The 23706-nt window shown below is 39.6% G+C and overlaps 1 protein-coding gene across 3 annotated transcripts in view; it reads right to left on the bottom strand.

Annotated features, from left to right (window-relative positions):
• The window catches only part of PLPPR1 (phospholipid phosphatase related 1), a 164849-nt gene that overhangs the window by 53151 nt on the left and 87992 nt on the right, over window positions 1-23706 (bottom strand). For 2 of the 3 annotated variants that reach the window (XM_081940753.1, XM_081940752.1), the window contains exon 2: window positions 11544-11650. The exons of the other annotated variant lie outside the window; for it this stretch is intronic. In XM_081940753.1, the coding sequence (XP_081796879.1) occupies window positions 11544-11606 (63 nt within the window). In that variant the 5' untranslated portion in view covers window positions 11607-11650. The remainder of the gene's footprint in view (window positions 1-11543; window positions 11651-23706) is intronic. 3 annotated transcript variants of the gene reach the window in all.

The raw sequence follows: 23706 nt of genomic DNA, 5'->3' as shown, positions 1-23706 counted from the left end.
TCGCCTTCAGCTGCCGGAAGTCGTCTCCACTGCTATCTTGTATTGAGTGAAGATTTGGGATCTTTTTAAAACTGAGTCTATAGATAATAATTGACAATAACAACCAGTATAATACAATATATACATATGTATATGCATGTGTAAATGTATGTCACATACACTGCCCTTTCTCACTCTAGGTGGTTTACAATAAAAAAAACATACCATAGTACAAAAATATAAATAAAAGCAAAGTTAAAACAGAGTTAAAAACAAAATCTAAAAACTGAGCTATTAAAAAGTTACAAAGGCAGAGATCAAAGGCAGAGGGTAAGACCAACAGTCTTTCTCATATTACCAAATACTTTCAAGGTTGCATATCCTTCTTCAACTTCCATGCCAATTGGCAAAACCAAGTCTTGACACTTTTTGGAAGGCCAGAAAAATGAGGCTAGTTTCATTTTGGGGGGGTAAATGTTCCAGTGGGTGGGGATGAAGAAAGCCTCCAGAGAAGGCGTTCTTCCTGGATCCCACCAGTTGAAATTCTTTCACGAAATTATTTTTAACCAAATAATGATTGTGAATTATTTGAATTACCAGGATTTCTATCAGCTCTAAGAATTCTTTCATTATTTAGCAAATTAAATTTACATATTAAAATCTTATGTTAAGATAGACCCAAAAGATGTGGTAGAAGCCCAGATGTAGAATTATAATCCACAAATACTAGTCTCCAGGCTGACTGAATTCAGGATCAGAAACAAAAAAACAAACAAAGAAAGATTTTTAACCATCATAGTAAGAGCAAAACTCAAGCTGGAGACATGCCAAAGTAATAAGAATTTTTTTTTCTTTCATACAGGTTTTTCTATATTTATGACATTTTAAGATCAAGTGTGATTATATGTGTGATTCAAAGTGTGATGCATTATATTTTTGAAAAGAAGGCTAGACAATCTAGGAATATTGGGGATGCATTAAGCCTTTTCTTTTACCCTCTTAATACAGGGCTTGGCTATATGGATGGCACCTGATGCTAGCTCAGTCCTCTTTCCTCAGGTTCACATCAAATTTCACAGGATTTAAAACTTACAAAATTTCAGCAATCCTAACCCAGAATCCAGTATGGGAATGGTAGAAATCTCACAGGGTACCTGTAAGATACACCAGCCTCAGGAGCCTGGATTCCTTCATATCCAGGCAAAAATTATTAATCATGTAAATGGTGGCAGCAATTGAAACAAGGGTCATCTTGAAGTTCACCATAGAGGATTCAAAGACAGGTACATGTCTGGTACTGGCTTCAAATCTCAATTATACATTGTTGAAACACTATAATCTCCAGTTCAAGCTTCTTATAACTAGAAATGATTTCTGACTTACAGCGATAGTAGCAATTGAAACAAAAAATTAATATAAATTTGATTTGAATTCTATTTGCGAATGTAGCAACTTTAAGAGTGTATTGATATAGCTCTGGACAGTACAAGAGAAAGAAACCATGGGTGCTCTACCTCTTATAGATTTTCCCTTTATATGAGAATCCATTTATCACTTTTCAATAACAAAAACATAAGCGAAATAGAAATTCTTTCTGCTTAAAATTAAAGCCATATATTTTGCAAGAAGTTTTCAAAGACGCCGACATGCCTTCTTCCCCTTTGTATGTTTTTTTTTAAAATTGCAATTGATGAACTAAAAGACCTTAATAAAACCCCTGAGAACCAGTTTGATATAGTGGTTAAAGCATTAGGCTAGAACTTGGGACTCTGTGAGTTCTAGTCCCATTTTCGGCATGAACCTATCTGGGTGACTTGACCGAGCAAGAAGGTAATCACAAGCCACCTCTGAAATCTTACCAAGAAAACTGCAGAGACTAGTCCAAGCAGTTGCCAGGAGTTGGCACTGAGCCAAAGGTTGTGTGTGTGTGTGTGTGTGTGTGTGTGTGTGTGTGTGCGTGTGTGTGTGCGTGTGTGTGCGCGCGCACATGCATGCACACCACTAATCCATAATGTAAATGGCAAAATATATACAGTTAAATATGAGGCTGAAATCTTTGGCAAAACAAGTTTTGGTTTGTTGTAATGTCTGGAATTTAATAATCCCGGAAAAATGAGAAATGATCAAGAAGCTGAACCTTAGGAAAAGTCTCCAGATATTACATAGCTTCCTTTTAATGTCGGGACATACATTACAGATAGTCCACGTTTAATGATCACTATTGGGACTTGCAAGTCTGTTGATAAGTGAAACAGTCGTTAAGTGAAACCATGAATGTGCTGCTATACAATAACTTCAGTTTCATATTCGATTATAAACAATTATTATCACCAAGCCACATGTTTCCTTAAACTTGTGCATCTGAATATTTTTCCTACATGAAGAACTTTATTGGCTGCTAAATTTCAGTATTACTTGCAGCCCATTTCTCTAATTTATTAAGGTTGTTTTAAATGTTATATTTGTCTCCTATGGTATTCGTTTTTCTGGCAAATATTTTGCCACATAAATTTGTTAAGCATTCTTTCCATGTTTCCATTCACGTCATTAATAAAAATGCTAAAAGTGGAGGAACAAGGGTTAATTCTCAAGGCACCAAATATCTCTCCAATATGAGGAACAAATTGAGCTATCTTTAAGTAATCTATCCCTTTCCTATCTAGATTGCTAATCAACATACCATGCAGCATTTTGACACTCGCTCTACTGAAATCAAGATATATTTTCCTCTGTTTTATCCCCAAGTCCTTTTGATGTAGGCAAAGCTCAGAGGCAGATTAATTGGCTCCAATGAACTTTATGACTTAATTGCAAAGCTTATGCATATACAATTTCATCTCACAAACTCTCCCCTTAAAATAGATTATCAGCATACATCAATCTATATTGCAGGGTTTCACGCAATTGAGCATAAAAAGCAAATAGACGTGTGATTGCAACAGTAAGCTGGGATCCACTTCACTTGTTTGTTTGTTTTTTGCAATAAATATTAACCACTTCAGGTCCGACCAAAATTGCCATCATAACAAGATTCTTCTTTGTATTTTATTTTCTACTGGATATTGATATAGATAGCAATTGGGTATAGCATTCTCTAGAGCAGGGTCCTATCTTTCCCATTATGGATGCTCCAGAGGGGATGGTGGGAATTACAAGTACCAAATTTTTCTGTATATAAGATGCCCCCATGTATAGGATGCCCCCGTGTTTCATGTAGAGTAAGTAAGCACACTACAAGCCATCACTGTGCAGAAGCCATCTTATCACACAGTGAGTAATACTAGAACAGGAAATGCACCATAGGACCAGTAAGATGAAACCTAGAGTGCCAATGTGATACAGGAAACAACTACAATAGAGAGGAATGATAGAGTTGCATATAGGGTAGAGGCTCGACCGTCGGAGCTGGAAGAAGGGTATGGGCCACGCCTTCTCCTTTCAACCTCCTGTGTATGAGATGCCACTCCATTTTCAAGTAAAAATTTTAAAGAAAAAGTAGTATACGGGAAAAAAATACAGTAGTCCTTGACTTATAACAGTTTATTTAGTTTATTTATTCAAAGTTACAACAATGACTTTTCAGTTTTCAGTTACAACACTGAAAACAGTGACTTATGACCATTTTTCACACATATGACCGTTGTAGCATCCCCAGGGTCACGTGATGTACATTTTGAATGCTTTCAACTGGTTCATATTTACGATGGTTACAGTGTCCCAGGGATCATGTGACCTTTTTTTGGTGAGCTTCTGACCAGCAAAGTCAATGGAGAAGCCAGATTCACTGAATAACTGTGTTACTAATGTAACAACTGCAGTGATCCACTTCACAAATGTAGCAAGTCATAAAAAGGACAAAACTCACTTAACAAATTTCTCACTTAGCAACATCAATTCTGGGCTCAATTTTGTCATAAATCGAGGACCACCTGTATAATCTCTTCACCCTAGAAAAAGGTGCTCTAAAAATAGCCAAGCCTTTGGAATAAAAACAATCATAGGTCTGAAAAAATTAAAAACAGGGAACTGAGTCATATTTTATCAGTGTGATTGCAGAAGGGGGAAAAAAATCAAGATAATTTGTGATTCCACACGGAGAGGTTGTATTTCCTAAATATCCAGCATGTTTTTCAAGCAAACTGCAATGAATCACAGCCGCTGGAGGGAACATGTTCCTATTTACAAACCACAATGAATACACGCAGGGGGGGAAATCTCCTCAGGTCGCCATAATGGGCTGGCCATAATACAGTAGACTCTGCAAAACAAATGCCGTGAGAAAACATTGCTGTCGCCTCTACGTAGCGTTCCAGCTAACTTTTCTGTGGGAAAAAATAAGCACTTTGTTGCTGACCTTTAAAGAAATTCTTCCCCACTCCTATGAAATCTCACTGTGCCTGTTGTTATTCACCAGAAGAAGTCACAGAATTTATTCATCTCTTGTGGCAGCCATAAAACTCTGAAAGGGCTGAAACGCAATTCTAATTCTTCTCTCTCTCTTTCTATTGCTAAGGCTGTGCAAAATCTGGAACACAGGCAGCTCTAGGGACACACAGAGCAGCGGCAAGAAACAAAAGGGAGAGATCAGTGTGTTCAAAAGGATCCCATGGTTGGCACACATTAAAAGGAAAATGTCTTAATTCCTAAGAAATCCCCCCAAAACAGCCACTAAGGACCCTTGCATGCTCAGAAGCTGAGAGAGATTAGATATACAAAGACTACATGCAGTAACTCCCCTATGCCTTTGGCTTAGACTTGCCCATCTCCTTAAATCATAAATTGGTTGGTTTGATTTTGACTTAGAAGTTGTGATTTATTCAGTAAACTCTGGTGAAGTCATGGCCCCTTTCTTTCTTCCTCTAAAATTACACAAAAGAAATAGTAGATATATAAAGGAAATCCTCATATTGTCTGGATAGTTCGTTTTCTACTTCACAGCGGAGATTCCTTGTATGTCCCTGGGGATCAAGTGAGAGCAGGCAACTGAAATCAGTGAAGAAAATCTAAGCTGTATACCCAAACCCCACCCTGCAAAATGCCAAAAGATAGCAAACAAACCCAAAACAAAACAGTGACTGCTGAGTTTCTACCCCTCCCCTGCCCCCAGTTTAGGGTGAAATGTTTTAAAGAGGAACTGTGGAGGATCTGAAGCTTCTGTCAAAATATAATAGCAGTGTTATGCCATGAACTCCATCTTTTTTGTTGGTGTTTGCATGCTACATAAACAAAAAAGACAGAGCTTGCATTTCAATGGTGGGAACTATTCCCTGCAGACCCTCTGCTGCTAATGAAGATTCTATAGTAAATACAATCCAATGTGCTGCATGTGACTGTAATGCGCAGGTGCCATTATGGTTGTAATCTTGAGGAATATCGGAAGGGGAAGGCGAAGGGGAAATGAAAAGGAAAGGAAAGAAACTAGATTTTACCCCTTTAAACTACAGGGGAGTTTTACAATTGTACCATTATCCATAGGAAAATAACAACAACAACAAAAACCCCTTCCATGGCTAACTTGCATATCAGCGAAAAGGTTCTGCTGGAACCTATCTTTCAGAATAGCGTTTTCCGTACAAACTGACTTGTTTATTCATACAATCATCTCTGCAAATATTCTATAAATTAACTGCCTAGGAAAGAAACTTACTGAGGGTGGCCCTCTTGATTTAGATGTTAGAAGGCCATCATTTAATCCAGTGATGGCAAACCTGTGGCACGCAGAGCCATTTGTCAGGGCATGCGAGGCGCTGCCCTCTCAGCTGAGTTCACCCTTTTTAAAAGCCATTTTTTGCCCTCCCCAGGCTCCAGAGGCTTTATAGGAGCCTGGGGGGGGCGAAAATAGCCTCGCCCCCCCCCCGGAGGTCCTCCGGAGGCTTGATGAGCTTCCCTGACACCTACGATCGCTCAAAACGACCCTCCAAGCAAACCGGAAGTCACTTCCTTTTTGCTCGGAGGATCGTTTTGAGTGCTCCGAAGGCTTCAGGGACCGTCCGGAGGCTTCCCTGACAACTCTGGAGGGAGACGGGGGGGGGGAGCCTGTTTTCGCCCTCCCCAGGCTCCTATAAAGCCTCTGGAGCCTGGGGAGGGCGAAAAAAGCATGTAAAAATGGGGGGGTCGCGCCTGTAGTGCGCGCATGCGCACTGGGGGGTCGTGCATTGCATTATGGGTGCGGCACACCCGCACACGACCCCCCTGTGCTCCTCCCACTTATGGCACGCGAGCCAAAAAAGGTTCGCCATCGCTGACTTAATCTGTCCAGAAAAACCAATCCAGTCTCTTCAGGCAGGTTTCTTTTTGTGAGCTCCCCTGCTGGATTAATTTACATTCAGACTGTCTTGCGTGACTGTTTCAGGCATCCTACCTGACAACATCATAATGCACTTTCTAGTATGCTACTCCAGTTTTAATTATCCTTCCAAATTGCCTACATTTCCTCCAGTGTGCTGTAAATCGAGCTGTCAAGAACTGTTTCTTTTGTGCTTACAGAACACTTCTACAGGAAATATATGTGTGTCAAAAGGAGCCAGCTAGGATGATAAGGTAGGGGCTTTGAATGAGCTTTCAAGCTTTGGCAATTCTCTCCCCTCCTCCCATTTTTATCTTGCTTTTCTATCATCAATGACAATGGGCATCATTTTGAATAATTTGTGTGGTCCCATTACTACAGTGCATTTATGAGTAGCAGGCAGGGATTTACAAGCTGGTGTAGGGGAACTTTCTTTAATAACTCCAGTAGTTCACTCATCACAAGACAGTCCATTCCAGTTCCAGTTTCTTCAAGAAACTTGAAGAGTATCATGGCACCCTGCTGTTTTCTTTTCTCCCAAGTTAAATATCCTGGGGTACCAGTTTGATGTAGTAGTTAAGGCACCAGACTGTAAATCAGAAGACCATGAATTCATCCCGCCTTATCACAAAGCCAGCTGGATGATTTTGGCCAGTCCCCCCCCCCTTCTCAACCCTAGCAAATAGCAAGGGCCACTCAGTGTCACTTGATAGTGTGATAGGCAGCATACAAATTTAATAAATAAACAGTTGCCAAAGCCTTCCCAAGAAAACTGCAGTCTTGACAATCACCAGAAATCAGCACACAAACAACCCGTGCCTTCTACCATTCCTCATACAGATGTGCTTCAATCCCTTTATCATAATGGTTGCTCTCCAATGGACATGCTCCGTTTCGTTCATGTCCTTCCTAAAATAAAGAACTACAGAATAACAGCGTTGGAAGTGACCTTGGTGGTCTTCTAGTCCAACCCCCTGCTCAAGCAGGAGACCCTATACCAGTGGTCGGCAAGCCGCGGCTCGCGAGCCACATGTGGCTCTTTACACATTTTAATGCGGCTCTTCTGTGTGCCGGGCGCCCGCTCCCCTACCTCCTCTCGGGCACTTCAAAACAAGCGCCCCTTTCCCTTTTTTCTTTTCGACCCACAATGATTAGGGAGGATCCTGAAGTCAGGCGGGGACGAGAAGCGAGGAGGCAGAAAAAGAAACGGAGGCTAAGGAGCTTCCCCCCGCCCCCTCCCAGCAAAAATCTAACCGGGGAGCTGGGCGGGCAGTAGCAAATTAGCCGATCACGCCGCGTGGGCAGTAGCAAATTAACCGATCACGGGGCGTGATCGGCTAATTTGCTACTGCCCGCCCGGCTCCCCGGTTAGATTTTTGCTGGGAGGGGGCGGGGGGGAAGCTCCTTAGCCTCCGTTTCTTTTTCTCCCTCCTCGCTTGGGGCTCCACCAATGGGGGACCAAGGCCCGCCCAGCGCCAGGCTTTGGGCTAACACAGAGGTCTGCAAAGTTGGCTGTTTTAAGACTGGTGGACTTCAATTCTCAGAATTCTGGGAGTTGAAGTCCACCAGTGTTAAGAGCCAATTTTGCAGATCCCTGGGGCTGGGCTAATATGATTGATGCCCTTGGTGGACTTCAATTCTCAGAATTCTGGGAGTTGAAGTCCACAAGTCTTCAAGCTGTCAGGTTTGAAGACCCCTTGGGTTTTTTTTTCCTAAAGGGTTAGGGATGCAAGGATCTTGTAACTTGACAGCTTTAAGACTTGCGTGCTTCAAATGCCAGAGTTTATTGAAACTAAAAACAGTGTACCATCCTATGTATTTTCGGTTTTAAAAATGTGGCTCTCAAAATAAATTTCAATCGTGGTTTTGACGAGATTTGGCTCAGTTGAAAAAAAAGGTTGCCCACCACTGCCCTATACCATTTCAGACAAGTGATTGTCCAATCTCTTGTCAAAAGAACTGGAAGGAATATCTTAGATGTAATCATAATGCAGAACATTGAGAAGAACTTGTTTTCTGCCTTAACATTTTCCTTGCCCGTTTCTCTAAATGGCAAAAAATAAGACGTGCTGAAATTCAGTGAATTTGATGACCAAAACATTAAAAAAAGATCAAGTTAATGATTATTCTAGCACTCTACACATATTAGAACTTAGGTTGCTGAAAATTAAAGGCCATGCTAATACAGTAAGCTACAGTAAAACAGAACATATTATGCGAAACATAATTACTATATTGCCTCAAAATCTAATGAAAGAACCGAGCATTGGCGCTTTCTTTATTCAAATATCAACTATCGATATTAATCACAGTGCATATTTATGATAATTACAAGATTTACCAGTACGCTTGAACCCCAAAATTTAACATGCATTTTTTATGCTTAAATACTGTTGTTATCTGTGATTAATAGTTCCTGAGGATAGGAAATTGTGTTCCCTCTCAGATTGTGTAAGAAAGTGAATGTTTGAGTACATAGACCTTTAGCCTGCTCCCAGGAGGGAATTTGTAGTTAAATATTTTATCACAGATTTCTGAAACAACTCGTTTCTGAGCTTTTCAGCAATCAGTTTGATCAATGCCTGAGTAGTGTTTTAATTAGACCTCAGCTTCACCTCTTTGTTCCATGTTAATAGGATGCAGCTATTCTAATTAAGAATTAAAATGCTGATATACCTTTTCCGCTGTTATCGGTATTTCATATTTCTTCTCTATTACTAGAAATCTAAAATTCTGACTAGTATGGTCCAAATTCTTGCAGTGAATTGGCTAATATTCAGCTTTTGCTGAAGCTGACATAAAAATGATTTATCTCAATTGATCACTGTTAACAATGCTTCAGTGTGTTTTAAAGGTAGAGAGTAAAATTGAAACCCCAGCCACGTGACATAAAACCACAGAAGCTCCATGAAACCTCAACTGTCCCAGCCCAGTCCCAGCTACAGTTGCCCTCACCACCTCTTACGCTGAGGCCCCTGACATGCTGTGTGCTGATGCCCCGGCTGAACCTTCTCTGTCTTCTTGTTTCTACTCTGCTGACTGCCCTGGCCCTGTGCGAGGCAGATGCTGGTCCCGTGGGGCCATCTTCTGAAGATCTCACAAAGAAACTACACAATCTGGGAAAGAAAGCCTTGTGCAGCCAGCAGTTCCCTTGTAAAATCCCCCAGCAGTCATGCTTGGTCAACAGCGGGAGCAAGGAGACAGTAAAGGTCAGCTAGGGTGGCAGGGGTCACGGAGTGTGGGGTGTGAAAAGAGCACAGATAAGGGGAGATCGGATGGTAGATTTGAAGCACCCCAGCGGTCATAAGTGCAGGGCATGCTGGCAAAGATCCAAATTTTTATCATATGACTCCAGATGTGCTGCAACAGGCATATCTTAGGGACCAGTCTAAAGTGCAAGCTTGTCATATTATGCAAGTTGTAAGTCTCTTAATTAGAGAAATGCAATATTTAAATCCCTTTATCCAATGCAGTCGAGGAAAAGGCAATTAATGCAAGATTTCTTTAAAAATATGATAGCAAAACCATAAACATTAGAAACTCTGCTTGTAGTCTGAAAAAGATATAGGCCAACCACAGATTCAGATAATTGGCTATTTATTTTGTAATACTAGTTCTAGAATCAACAGACGGTTGAAGGGAGGAAAAGAAACCTTATGGGACATAAGGAGACAACAGCTGTTATCTCCAGAAATGAAACCAACCAGCAGAATAAAAGAGGCAGCTGAGTAGGCTGCCTCTGGGGACAACAGGAGCAGGGACAGTCTTCTGCCAGAAAGAGAAATTGGAAATTGCTCTGACTTGAACAAACAACCTTGATTTCATATTCAAAATTTCTGTTTATTTGGGAGCATTACAGAAAACCTGGGTGAAGCTGAAAGCATTAAATCTACTGAAACAGGCTTTGGGCAGGCAAGAACTGGATTCCTACTTATTATATGTGCTTAAAAAAAAAAAGACAAATGTGGTATTTATAGGTGGCTTCACCATTTTCATATCAAAAAGCCACTGATTTACTGGTGCCTAAGAGGTTAGGTATATCCCTAGAGTGGGGTTCTTTTTCCCCCCCAATCTATTTAAATTGCTTAGCCTTTTCCATCACAGTCATATAACAGGAAGGCAAAGGAATGGATATGTTTAAGTGCCCATTTAAGCATTTTTAAGCACTTGCAGGACTTTAAAAGAAAAAAAAGTAGACATTTGATGAATGGGTAAAGGAGCTAAACTAGTGATTGAACCAACCTTGTATGAGTTAGATATGATATTCATAATACTGCAAAAAGTGGGGATAGGATAAGCTGTGAACATATTAGAGGACAAGGAACTGAGTGTAACTTCTATTTTCTTTTTAATTTTCATTCATACAATTTTGCAAGTTAAATTTGCATCCCCTGGGAGGAATGTATATGCTGCATAAACTTTAATGGGGATGGAGTGAAAATTTGAAATTCCAGCTTTGGCTGTTCTAAAGAAGCAGAGTGGAAGAAATATAATCTCCTTATGCAGCAAAGGATTCTCGGTATTTTTTTTAACAAAAGGCATGAAATCAGAATGTATGCCCTCTTGCAGACATTTCTGCAGCTCCAATAGATTTTTGCTTCCAAAAAAAGAAAGAAAAAAGAACCAGCCATCTTCTGGATGCCATGCTAGCTTATCCAATTTTGCCATTTCAGACAAATAGATAAAAATCAACTTTATATTGTGAATCTAATTTTCTGACAACCTCTATTCTGCAGAGTGGCTCATACCAAAGTAGTTATGTACTAATAAATAAATAAGTAAATGAATATTTTAAAAGCTTATGGGTTCCAATTCCAGGAAGGCAAGATAAATCAAATCAAATCTTTATTACAGTCACAGACCAGCATAAAGACAAGAAATAAAGTGAACATTTGAGCCAATCTCTTTTTTTCTCTTTAGTAAGATTCACATAAGACTATTTCTTTATTTGTAAAAATGTATAGGTCACCATAATCGGTTTTGGCTCTAGGTGGCAATTACAATTTGTAACATGCATACTACAAATTAACAACATAATACAAAATATAGATATAATCAAAATCCGTAAAAATACCATTTAAAAACAGAATAACATGCAGGTTAATATGGTTAGCTTTGCAGGCCTGCTAGTATTTTCTTATCATAATCAATTTGTCATGATGAGTTCACCCTAGTTTCTCATATAAGTAATAAACAAACAAACAAATACAAACAAACACACAAACATCTATTGCCTATTGAATCTTTGTTTCCCATTACAAGTTATCGAAAAGCTCACCTCAACAAAGATGAAACATGGGATGATAGAGTAACTTCGTTGTGTATTGTCTCCCAAAGCCATTTCTCATCACACGCCTCAAGGTTAGGGTCCAAAGCTATTCGAGGCTGATTGAAAAGAAAGGGAGGAAAAACACTAGATCAACAAAGTTATCAGACATTAAAACCTAATACGTAAAATGGGAGAACGTAAGAGAAAAAGAGAGAAAGGATTTCTTAAAGCAATTTTACTTTGCATTTTTGTTAAACTGTCTTAACATCAAACACAGAATCATTTCTTTTTCAACTGTAATTTTGTTTTTTTCCCTGAACAAAATGTAGCTGAGCACAGTAAGTAAAGCCAGCCTGTTTCTGTATCTCCCCACATTCTACTGATCTGCACTGCTTTACTGCAGTTGGCCTTGCGAAGATCGTGTTATCTTATAGAGGCAAACAGCATGATTTTGGTGACAAGGGGCTTGGATCTTTAAATAAGCCAGTGCAGATAGAACATTCATCATGAATTCATTAGCCAAGTTCCCATCTTGTCCAATTTGCTCAGGGTTCACCTCTGGCAAGCTCACAAACTACAGAGAATATGACAGAGGCTACTGTTTAATACTTGGCTGTGGGGGAGAGAAAGAGCAGCAGAATTCCTACAAAGTTGGGAAATGTGAACCAGGAAGACCAAGCTTAAATGTTTTATTTCCTCTGGGAGGGAAGCAAGAGCACAAGAGGTTAACCAGTCAAAAGGGAAGAAAAGGGAAATTCTAATAAGCTGAGACAGGTGGAAGGTTAATGAAAAGCAAATTTCTTTTCCGCCTTAGGCCAGAATAAAGCACCAGCTGAAATGCATACACATGGCAAAAACCAACACTTTATTCACATTTAAAAATGCACCAGAGAAAGTAAGAAAAGTCTGTGGCTCCTTTTCCCCCCACTCCCTTTCCCTCAAAGCAGCAACCAATGAAAAGGACAAGAAAGGTAGGATATAAACCTGTGTTCATAACAATAGTAATAATTGTTCTTGAATTTAAGACTCATCCATTATCGGACACGGCCAAAGGGCGTATTGGTGGCCCTTCACAGTCTTGTAAACTACAATGATGCACAGGGCTGCTATATTTCAGTGTGTGCTGCTACAATGATCTGCTGCGCAACCCATTTTCCATGTATTCTCATGAGAAAAAGGGAGAGAGAGCAGGTGGGCAGATTTAATTTTGTCAATATAGTTCCTGATAGATCCCACTGCTGCATTGTATTTGGCTTAGAAGACAATAACCAGCTCTTTGAAGTGGACATAAAAGCCTACTGGTAGTCAGTGTAGCAACTTGAAATCAATGTTATTCTGCAGAATCAATTTGGACCATAGACCCTCTGGTCACCACCTTCTGCACCACAGTTGTAGCTTCTGAGTCATCTCCAAAGGCAGCTTTCCAAAGAGTGTGTTGCAGTGGTCCAGCTACATGGTGATCAAGATTTTTATTTTTAAATCCAGATAGGGTTGTAACTGGTACAACTGTTGGAGATGAATGAAGGCTCCTCTGGCCACATCATCCATCCTTAAACAAGAGCTGTGAGTCCAGGAGAGCATCTCTCGGATGGGTGCGGGGCGGGGATGCAATCCAATTAAGAGTAATGATAAGAACTGAAGTCACTGAATTATCCAACTGTTTATTGACCACCAACCACTAAATGTTTGTCTTTTATTTCCCGGAATGGATAACAGCATATTTAGAAAGTAAAACAATGGGTTTATAATGCTAAAATCAGCAATCCAGAAAAAAAGACTGATAAATGAGAAAAACCCACCAATTCAGCCTTTAAAAAAAGGCCCTTAAGGTAGTTCATAAAAATTACAATAAATGAGCTGTTTATTGTACCATCAGCAAAACAAGGCAATTAACATTAAGAATGATTAAAACAACAATATCACAATTAACAAAGTAGCTACCAGCAGCAAACATGTTATTTTGTTAGGTCTCCACAGAACGAAAATTGACGACTAGACTAAGAAATGATCTGTGAATTATCCCAAAACAAAGAGTTCCACTTCATATGGAAGATATTATTACTGGAATAGTCTTGCCCCTTTATAGCTATTACATTTCAAGAACCCCTGCACAAATATCAAATTATGATCTCTTTATTACTAAAGTGCTTTGGTTACCAATGGGACCTAACTCCAACATCTGTAGCCCTAATTATTTTAAGGTATTTTCTAATAGAAGCACTTACTCTTATATGAATCAAGGAAGCTGCTATTGGCTTCTATTCATACCTACAAGGTAAAGGTGTGTGTGTGTGTATACACATACATACACATACACACACATATACATACATACACACATATATAAATGGTGTTTATACTCACTGTTAATATCAATTAGCAATACCCATAAGTTTCTTTCAAACAAAAGCAAAATGAAAATTGGATTAGCCAAGGGATTAGTTTGACATCAAAAGCAATTTGTAACCCTAAAGTGACAGCACTGTATATCAATAAATGATTAATTTATAAGAGGAACAGTTATAAATGCCACAAATAATAGCCTGCATCTGAAAATAAAAATACATGGGAAAGAATCTATGTACATATGTATTAAAACATTTATAACCTGCTAAAGTCAAACAATTTCTCTACCAGTTCTTTCTGTTACAATTTCTTCAAAGAATCAGTTCCAAGCTTTTAAACTGGGGTGACAATCCTGGTTGCTACAAATTTCAGAATCATGTTTGAGAAACACCATCAATTTTCCTAAAAGAATAAACCCTGCATTGAGCTGATACAGAAAGCCATGTGTGCAATTTTCAGCAACCCAAGATCAGTGCATGTAACATCTCTGCTGTGCGAACTGCACTGCATGCTGGTTTGCCTCCAGGTCCAATTCACGGTATTGTTTATGTAAGCAATACATGGCATGGGACCAGATTATCTGCAAAGCCAAAAACAAGATGAGAATCAGTTCACGGGCATGGCAGGCCTGGGTCACTGCGGTTCCAGCGACCCAGGCCGCCAAACCACTACCGGCTCGGCCGAACCGCTTCAAACCGGTAGAAACCCACCACTGCCGTTGTCCCACACTGTGTAAATCCTACTGTAAAAGTCAGTATTTCAAATTTAATTGCACCCTTAATCCATTTGTAACTTTCTTACATCAAAAATCTTATTTAGCTTTATTTCAAATTCTTTTAAGTTAAGTTGTTTATTTCAAAATCTTTTAAGTTGTTAAAAGTTTTTTTGTTAATTTTACATTTATTTTTGAAGCTCACCTGGCAACTTTTCAGTCTTGTTGTTCCAAAGGTTTCTAATAGCTTAAAATGGTTACTAGGTAATTTCCAAAGAGATTTGTGAACCTGGTATCTCCTTCAAAAGGCTCCACCAGGGTTGGGAACAAAATGGTGAATCCCATTGTCTCCCAGCGCTCAAGCCTGCAGCAGACCACTGACTCACATTCTGACAATGAGCAGCTGTCCAGAGCACATGTGGGCAAACTCTTATCCAATCCTTATCAAGAGAGGTGCCAAAGAATTGGTCTACACTCCAATGCCTTTTGTTGCAGTTGTCAACTCCACTTTTGCAAAGACATCTTCAGTTTATCATGCCTCCCACAATGGTTTACTACAGAAAGTATTTCAGTTGGGTCATGTGAATGACTCCTGTAGATACAATATATGGCATTATAAACTCCATAGAAACTTTCTTAGGTACAGAAATACAGATCCCAGAAATGATATGGAATAACTCAAAGAATGTAGAAGCTGTTTTCTGCGTCTATTTCATCAGATATGTTTTTACTGGTAGTTAACAAACTAAATACAATGTCTGAGTTGTGACACATCCAATAGTTACCCCCTTTGTATATGCACTCTAAGAAACATATATGTTTGAATCCAGAGTTTAAACAATTACAAAGATATGGTTTGGCATGATGAGAAGACAACATTTTCTGATATGAAAATAAATGGGCTTGTTTCATGCTTATGCAGGCCTTTCTCGAGGCAATAGATTTCACTACTGTTTTTATGAAACCAGGCCTTTCCAGGCTGTCTTAAATTTTTTAAAAGTGGCTAATTTAAATTATTATAGTTAAAATCAAGCTCCTTCTATACAGCCATCTTCTACGCTGGTAATTTAACTGGTAACTTAAAAGTAAAAACTCCCCTTGCCATTGGGTACGAAAGAAGAATGAGCAAAGAGAGTAAATGAATTTTAACCCTAACCATAACATATAGCAATTATACCATTCTCTGAGCAAGTATTTTGATGATTTGAAGAGTATTTTTTAAAAAAATCCCAAATTTAGTAATTAAATCTCTGATGTGTAAATAAAGTTTTTGGACACGGAATAATATAGAAAGAGGTTTTTCTGACACCCAAATAAGTGGAGCAAGCATACATTAATTTATTTCAACTAAAAATTGGGCTTCTGATGTTCTCTCAGTATGCCGGGTTGCAGCAGCAGAATTCATTCTCTGTTTTATATAATTTGATAAACTGTTGGTCCAAATAACTTTTACTTATCGTTATTTGCTCTACTAGTTTTCCCAGATGAAAAGTAAATAAAATAAAATGATTAAGAAAACTGTAATTCATTTTTCCATGGAATCAGGACTCTGGCTCTCTCGTTACTTCATTTTCATACATATGAAAGTTGCTTTTTCCCCCCCACTCAAACACAGCTGCCTTCTCTTTGTTTGGAACAGCTTGAGAGGAGAGAGTAAAACTAAGAGTGTTTCTCCTTGGTTAGCGGATGGTGAGCCTGAGTGTAAAAGAACAACAACAAAAAGCCGAATTTGGATGCAGTGTTCTCTCTTGCATCAGACCCAGTACATTTTAGACTGAGTTTGTGATTCCTATTACTTTAGAACAGGAGTGTCAAACTCAAGGCCCGGGGACGGATCTGGCCTGCGGGGCCACTCTGGAAACAGTGAAGGGCCGGGCTGCGGTGCTTCTGCCAGCAAATACTGAGCCCCTAAGGTCCATTTTCGCTGGCAGAGGGTTGCAGGAAGTCATTGCAGCTGGAAACAGAGCTCATGGGGGCCACACACAGCCCCCCTGAGCTCCGTTTTTGCTGGCAGAGGGTTGCAGGAGGCCGTCCTAGCCGAAAATGGAGCTTAGGAGTTGTTTTCGCTGGCAGAGCGCTTAGGCCACCACAGGCATCCCAACATGAGTGACGTCGAGCTGGCCACACCTACCCCAGCCCAAGGTCAAACACAAACCTGATGTGGCCCTCCATGAAATCAAGTTTCACAATCCTGCTTTAGAACCAACTGTGGTTATCTCCCCTGCTTTGCCCTTTGCTCTTCCTGCCTCTCCCAGGTTCACAATCTTCGTCCATTTGCTTTCAGTCCGGGAAATGAAGGGTTTTTATCTCCTTCCCTTGCTATGAAATGGGCCTCACTGATGCATAATTCCCAGAGCAAACTCTTAGCAACAGCACTCTGGCTTTACAATAAAATTAGTGAGACTGAATCATAGAACTCAAAAACCTCTCAGGACACACAGGAAAAAAAATTCTATGGTCAAAGAGACATTTGTGGATTCATTATCCAAACTAAATATTTGGCAATGTTTTCTCTGGAACAAAAGGGGCTGCCTTGGGAAAAAAGATGGTTCTCCAAGATGCCAAAAGTAATCTTTCTTCTAACAGGTCAGTGACATGGAGCAGCAGTTAAATTGTTTTTTTGGTCTAGTAATTCAAAGGAAAGACCTACGGAGGGGAATGGAACACAGACAATCTGACCTCTGCAACCACTGCTCAAGAAGTGCCAACTGATGATAAGCGATAGGTTAAGCATTTTCCACTAAATCGACTGTAATATCAACAAACATTTTCACTTGTATCGGCAGGTATTTTATATTTCTATAGCAGAAAAAGTCACTTTTAGAACTTCAGAATGTACTTTTAATAAGCTGATCCTGTGCTAGGCGCTTGTTCTGACCTAGGCTTCCAAGAGCATGAAGCAAACTCCTGGTCTCGACAAAAACCCCTTTTATTAATGTACTGTGAATTCTGCTCATTCACATACAGCAAAGTCTTTCAAGGGAGGATTTACAGTCACAGATCTTATCTGTTGTAAAGAACTGCCACACCGATATCTGCATAATGTAGCAAGGAGACTCGGAGTCATGAGCTAATTAAGCGAACTAATTGTCTCCTGCAAACTCCACTCCCCTTTTGCTCCTCTTTTATTTCCTCTGGGAGGGGCCGTTCATTGTCCAACTGTGGCCTTACTCCCAAGTCACCCTGTTCTTTAGCTGCTCCCTTCTTCTGGCAGCTCTGTGCATGCGCACACTGGGAACAGGCTCCAGCTGTTTGTCTGCCTCACTGATGTCTGACTCTGAAGGCAGCTCTGATAACTGTCAGACGGCCCTGCCCTCTTCTGTCTCCGACACAGAGCCCTCATCAGAGCATTCCCCAGACTCCAGGACTGACCCATGTTCCTCACAGTCTGAATCTGCTGCCAGCTCTGCTGGCGGGCCACGACAGCGCTCTGGATTTGGGGCCTCATATCTCTGAACAGCCTGGTGTTGCTGCTATATCATTTTGGGAACTGAAGCCCAGTAATTTTGAACACCACCAAGTTTAGGAAAAGTCACATTAGAGTTCCTGCACGTCCCTACTCGGAAGTCATATTTGAAGGCGTTCTTCAGGATGCCTCTCTATGCTGAGATGTAGTCAATAGCTGGCCAGGATTTAGCCTTGGCTAAACTCAGGTTTTCTCTGAAATACTGTTTCCAGTGGGGTATGTCTGAACACAACTTTATTTGAGTCAGGCAAATGCATTTTTATTCTCATAGGCTTTTACAGTGATTAGGAGGATTTTAACACATTGCTATCTAGCATTTTATAAATCAATAGAGTTACATTGGAACTCTGAATTTTGCAATGCAGTTCTTCAGGTGGTGTACAAGTAATGGAAGCCTTAATGGGAAAACACTTAAGAAATGGATACTCTTAAAAACTAAATACCTAGACATGCATCATCATAGGGAAATCTGCTTCCAAAAATAGTGCATATGTTGAAAGAAATGTCTGATACGTATGCACATTTTATAGTTTTGTTTTGTTTTTTTAAAAAAACTTTTCATAAAATCCTGGATATATTGTTAGAATAAGCAACCTGTAGTCCTTGACCTACTTTCAAAGCCTTTTGCAAGTGGCTTTTGTTCATATCTGTGATAGGAGCAATCTGTTTTTTTTTTTTCTCTTTGGAGAGTGGCGATGTAAAGAAAGTGTCAGAAAAAGAATAAAATGTAGGTCAGAAAAAGAAAAAAAGGAGGGAGGAGAATGTCAATTCTCTCTTTCCAGATTCTGTTTTTTCAATATTGTTATTGAGCCTGGAACAGAATATTCCCTAAGAAATATAGGCTTTAACTTAGAAAAATCCTGTGTCCCCTTTCTTTGTCACCCCCCCCCCTTTTTACGGTTTTCCTACAAATATGAAATGAGCGGTTCTCCAAAATTGTTACATCCCCTCCCACACACCTACCTGGCACTTAGTGAAATACTGTTTTTAAGTGAAGAAATACACAATGAGATGGTAATATCACCCAGAGTAGGTGGATTCTACGTGTTAGGAGATGGGGGGGGAAGCAAAGAGTTCTCATTGAGGTGACATTTTGGCAGTAACCTTATACACAGAATATAACTGTACCATAGGGGACTGGGAACAATCAGGATGATCTGTGAATACAATCCTGGTTGTTCTCTTAGAAGCCCATTGCTAGGCAACATTAGGCACACTGAAGCTAAATTATGCATTTTTTTTTAACAAGCATGCTTTAAGGGACAATTCTTCAAAGCCATCGGAGTTAGGATAAAAATGCTGCAGTGAGATATGAAAAATAAGCGTGAACAAAGCAAAAAAGGGCAAACAAACAAATGAAACCAAATGAAATGCAATGAAATAGTAGCCTGTCTGCAGTTTGGAGCCAATATGTAGTATGAATTAAAAAATAAATTTGGATTAAAAAATAGGGGGCAATTGTGAATTAAGTGAATCACTGATCAGATGCAACATCCTCACTTGGGTTCTGACACAGGTTTAGCAGATATTCCATCACCTGAGACAACATTTGCCTCCACTAAGCGTTGTCAGAATAACAGAGTTGGAAGGGACCTTGGAGGTCTTCTAGTCCAACCCCCTGCTCAAGCAGGAAAGCTTATACTATTTCAGACAACTGGTTGTCCAATCTCTTCTTAAAAGCCTCCAGTGTTGGAGCATCAGTGGTGGGTTGCAGGCAGTATGCCCCGGTACGGGCGTAGTAGAGCTGCCCGGAGCACTGGGTACCATTCTGGTGCTCCGGAGGACCCACCCGTTCATCCGAGCTCCTTACCTGTCCTTTAAAGCCTTCGACACTTCCGCGCACATGCATGGCGCCTACAGCGCCTGTGCGACACTCCGCCAAGCAGCTGGAACGTCACGGAGGCTTGCGGAGGCATCGCTGGAAGATACTATGCATGTGCATGCTGTGCGGATGTGTGCGCGCACCGCATGCATTCATGTAGAGAACGCCGGGCCCCTTTGCAACCATACCAGTTGCAACAGGATCCGGAACCCAGCACTGTGGAGCATCCACAACTTCTAGAGGCAAGTTGTTCCACTGATTAATTTTTCTAATTTTCAGGAAATTTCTCCTTAGTTTCTAGGCTGATTCTCTTCTTGATTAATTTCTATCCACTGCTTCTGGTCCTGCTTTCAGGTGCTTTGGAGAATAGGTTGATCCCCATCTTCTTTGTGGCAGCTCCTTAAGTTATTGGAAGGGTGTCAATTGGTACATTAAAAAAATAAGGTAATCCCAGTTTTTTTAAAAAAGACTTGAAGTTGCTAAGTGCTCTGGCCCATCTAGAAGAAACTAAACCACCAAGATATCTCCTCTAACTTCTCATAGCTCAGCAAAGTAGGTGTTAAGTACTAGCAAATCTTTCTAGGTCTCTATGAACCAGCCACAACTCTGTCTGAACTAGTGATCTGAACAGGCATGATTTGCAGGCAGACAGATTTAAGAAGGGATCTAATATTTTTTAAAGTTATACACATAAGGACTAATGAAGAAATAACAAAATGCTTGATTTTTTTGGTGGGTCAGGATGGAAATAGGGGAAGAGGCAGACCCTTTTGGAGACATTAATCATGTTATGTTTTAGCTGGATATCTTTCAAAGACTTTACCACTGGAAATATTTTTACAGTCCTCTTTTTGACTCGTGCACTATACAGGTCCTCAATGGAAGGCAGGTTGGTAGTAATTGTTTTTTTCTGCAGTGGAACGTGTCCTTTTCCAGCCTAAGAGTACAAATGTTCAGAATTGCTTTAAAAAGTAAGATCTAACTTCTCCACTTATTTAGCAAGCCTCTAACAATGACCATTTATTTGTCCTTGCCTTCTTCCTCTGGGTACTAGATTTTGGGAGATGACATAAAACTTAGTTCCTCCTTTCTCAACACTAATAAAAGGCAGGTATGTAGGTTCCATCAGCTCTCTGCATGTTACTTAGACAGCAGAAAGAGCAGAAATACACTGGGACAGTGATAAACAATGCTACAGACAGCCAGGTAGACCCCAGGTATTCTTAATTAAATAATTGAATTATTTTAATTAATTAATTAAAACATAGTGAGAATTATATTTTGATTATTTAAATATTCTTTTAAAATCCCATCTTTTAATTTTAAATAATTATTTAATCACTTTTTAAATTATTTTTAAATTTTAAGAAATGTTAATTATTTCATCATTCTTCAGAACAGCAAATGTATCAAGCAACCCATCAGCATTTAGTCTGGCTTCCATTCACTCCTTGTGGAATGAACACAGAATTGTGCAGAATGTGAAATGCGTTTTGATCAAGATTGCATACTGGACTAGTCGCTTGAAAAGTAAATGGAATTTCCCAAGGGCGTTGGTAAGACCAGCAGAAGAAATGTAACATTCTCTTCATCAAAGAGAGAGCAATTATGGCCGGTGACATGAAAAAAGATGAGAACTGAGAAAGTGGATGAAGTCGAAAGCATCATTAGCCTTGCTGCCACTCTATTTGCAGAGTTGCAAATAGGGAGAGGGGGACAAGACTGCTTATCAATAAAGCAATTAACAAACAGCAGTGATCTCCTTGGGAGACACTTGCTTATTCATATATCTGATCCCTAGCCACACTATGTACTTTGCAGGAGTCTACCACTAGGAATGTGTGGCTGCGTATCCAGTCAATATTGACTTGAGTTTTAAACATGTCTTGCGCCAAAGAAACAAGATCCGGTTGACAAAAATTATTTGTATGAACAGGCAAAAAATTGAGCCTGACTCCTTAGGAAAGATACATTATTCGGGGCTTTTGAAACCAATATTTAAACTAATATTAGAACACTTTCATATTCTAACCACTTGTATTTTGTGTTGCCAGGCTACACGCACCTTTTGAAAAAATTGGCAAGCACAGCTCGACGCAGAAAGAGATCCAATTGTCAATCTCAGTATCATGTAGACAGGGTAGCATAAAATCCCAAAGTTCTGATTTTCTACCAATATGAAGCCACAGATAAGGTTGTCCGCCTTGTAAGCCACCCACTGTAGAGGGCAGAGGGGATGACCTTGTGGGACAGTGGGAAGAGTGGCACCAAGTCTATAATGTGGCTTGAGGCCCCAACTTCTTTCCTTTGGCTACCAGAGGGAAGGGCAAGGCAACAGTCAGATAAAAGGGGCCTGAATTCATGCCAAGAGTGTAACATATCTCAGACAGGCTCCTCCTTAGTTCACATGAAGATTAAGTGATGAGAGAGGGAAACACATCGAGACTGGCAAGATTTCATTTTTAAAGCATTATTATAAAAATAGTACTGACATACATCACATTGGCTCCCTAGTCTGAATTACTTTGAAGGGAGGACACCCATTCAATATGTGGTCTATGACATGCCTCAACTCACATGTGATGTGGTACCCACCCATCACTTCTGAATAGAGAAATATCTGTGGTTTTTTTAATGTTTTATTTTATTTATATTACTTTCCATTTCCATCAAACAGTGTGTGATCTGGGTACAATTATTTAAACAGTCATAATCCACATATTTGTTATTATATTTGTCACAATAATATTAATAATATAACTATATATCATTATAATTACAAGACATAACATCTTCATCATCAAATTCTCTCCACATTAACATTTCCTCTTTTTTATCTCTTCTTTTCTAACTTCTGTTTCTATTGTCTAACCATTGATAAAATACATCCCATGTCAGAAAATATTCAGAGGACGAAGATAGCGGAGGTGGGGAAAGAGGCAGCAACGTACAAGATATGGAGAAGGGGGGACCATAGCTCCACCTGGGGGCAGGGAGGAGGGAGCAATATCGAAAAGGCTCAGGTCACAAAAATAAATATATCTGAAATATTATTGTAATGGTTGATATATTAGAAAGTGACAAAGAAAGAGATGATTGAACATATTGTTGATATAAAGTAAGAATTCTGTTTATGCTATCCTTTACATGTTATCTTTAAAATTGTAAAAGTGGGAGATTTGGGGGGATTTCTACTGCTAACATGGGAGCTACTAAAATTTTCTATGTACCCTATTACCTTTTCCCTATAAATGTTTTAAAACCAATAAAAACTTTTTACAAAAACAAAAAAGAAAATATTCAGTTTTGTCTTTATCCTTAATAACAAGCGTTAATCTGCCCATTCCTGCGCATTCTAATATTTTCTTAATTACATTCTCATCTGATGGAATCTTATTATTTTTCCATTGTTGTGCAAATACAATTCTGGCTGCAGTTAGTATATGTAAAACCAGATATATAGTCTTTTTATCATATTTTTCTGGTAGGATGCCCAGCAAAAATATCTCAGGCTTCAAGTTGATATGCAGGTATGTATTTTCGTCCAATACTTTTAGCTTTTGGACAAGTCCACCGCATATGATAGTATGAATCTAATGGCTGATTACACTTCCAACATTGGGCAGATCTATCTTCATACATTTTAGCCAATCTTGCCAGTGCAATATCTGTTGAGAGCCTGTCTTCTTCTCCTAGTATTTTCTTTCCAAGGCACTTGAGGGAAAGGCTGCAAGGCACGACAGCTAGTCCGCAACTTAAAACAGTTCATTTAGTGACCATTTGAACATACAATGGCACTGAAAAAAGTTTGTTTGTTTTGTTTGTT

Source organism: Natrix helvetica (assembly GCF_964273705.1).
Source record: "Natrix helvetica genome assembly, chromosome: 2".
NCBI classification, from domain to species: domain Eukaryota; kingdom Metazoa; phylum Chordata; class Lepidosauria; order Squamata; family Natricidae; genus Natrix; species Natrix helvetica.
Note: the sequence above shows the minus strand (reverse complement) of the source record. Positions and strands in the feature narration are given on the sequence as shown.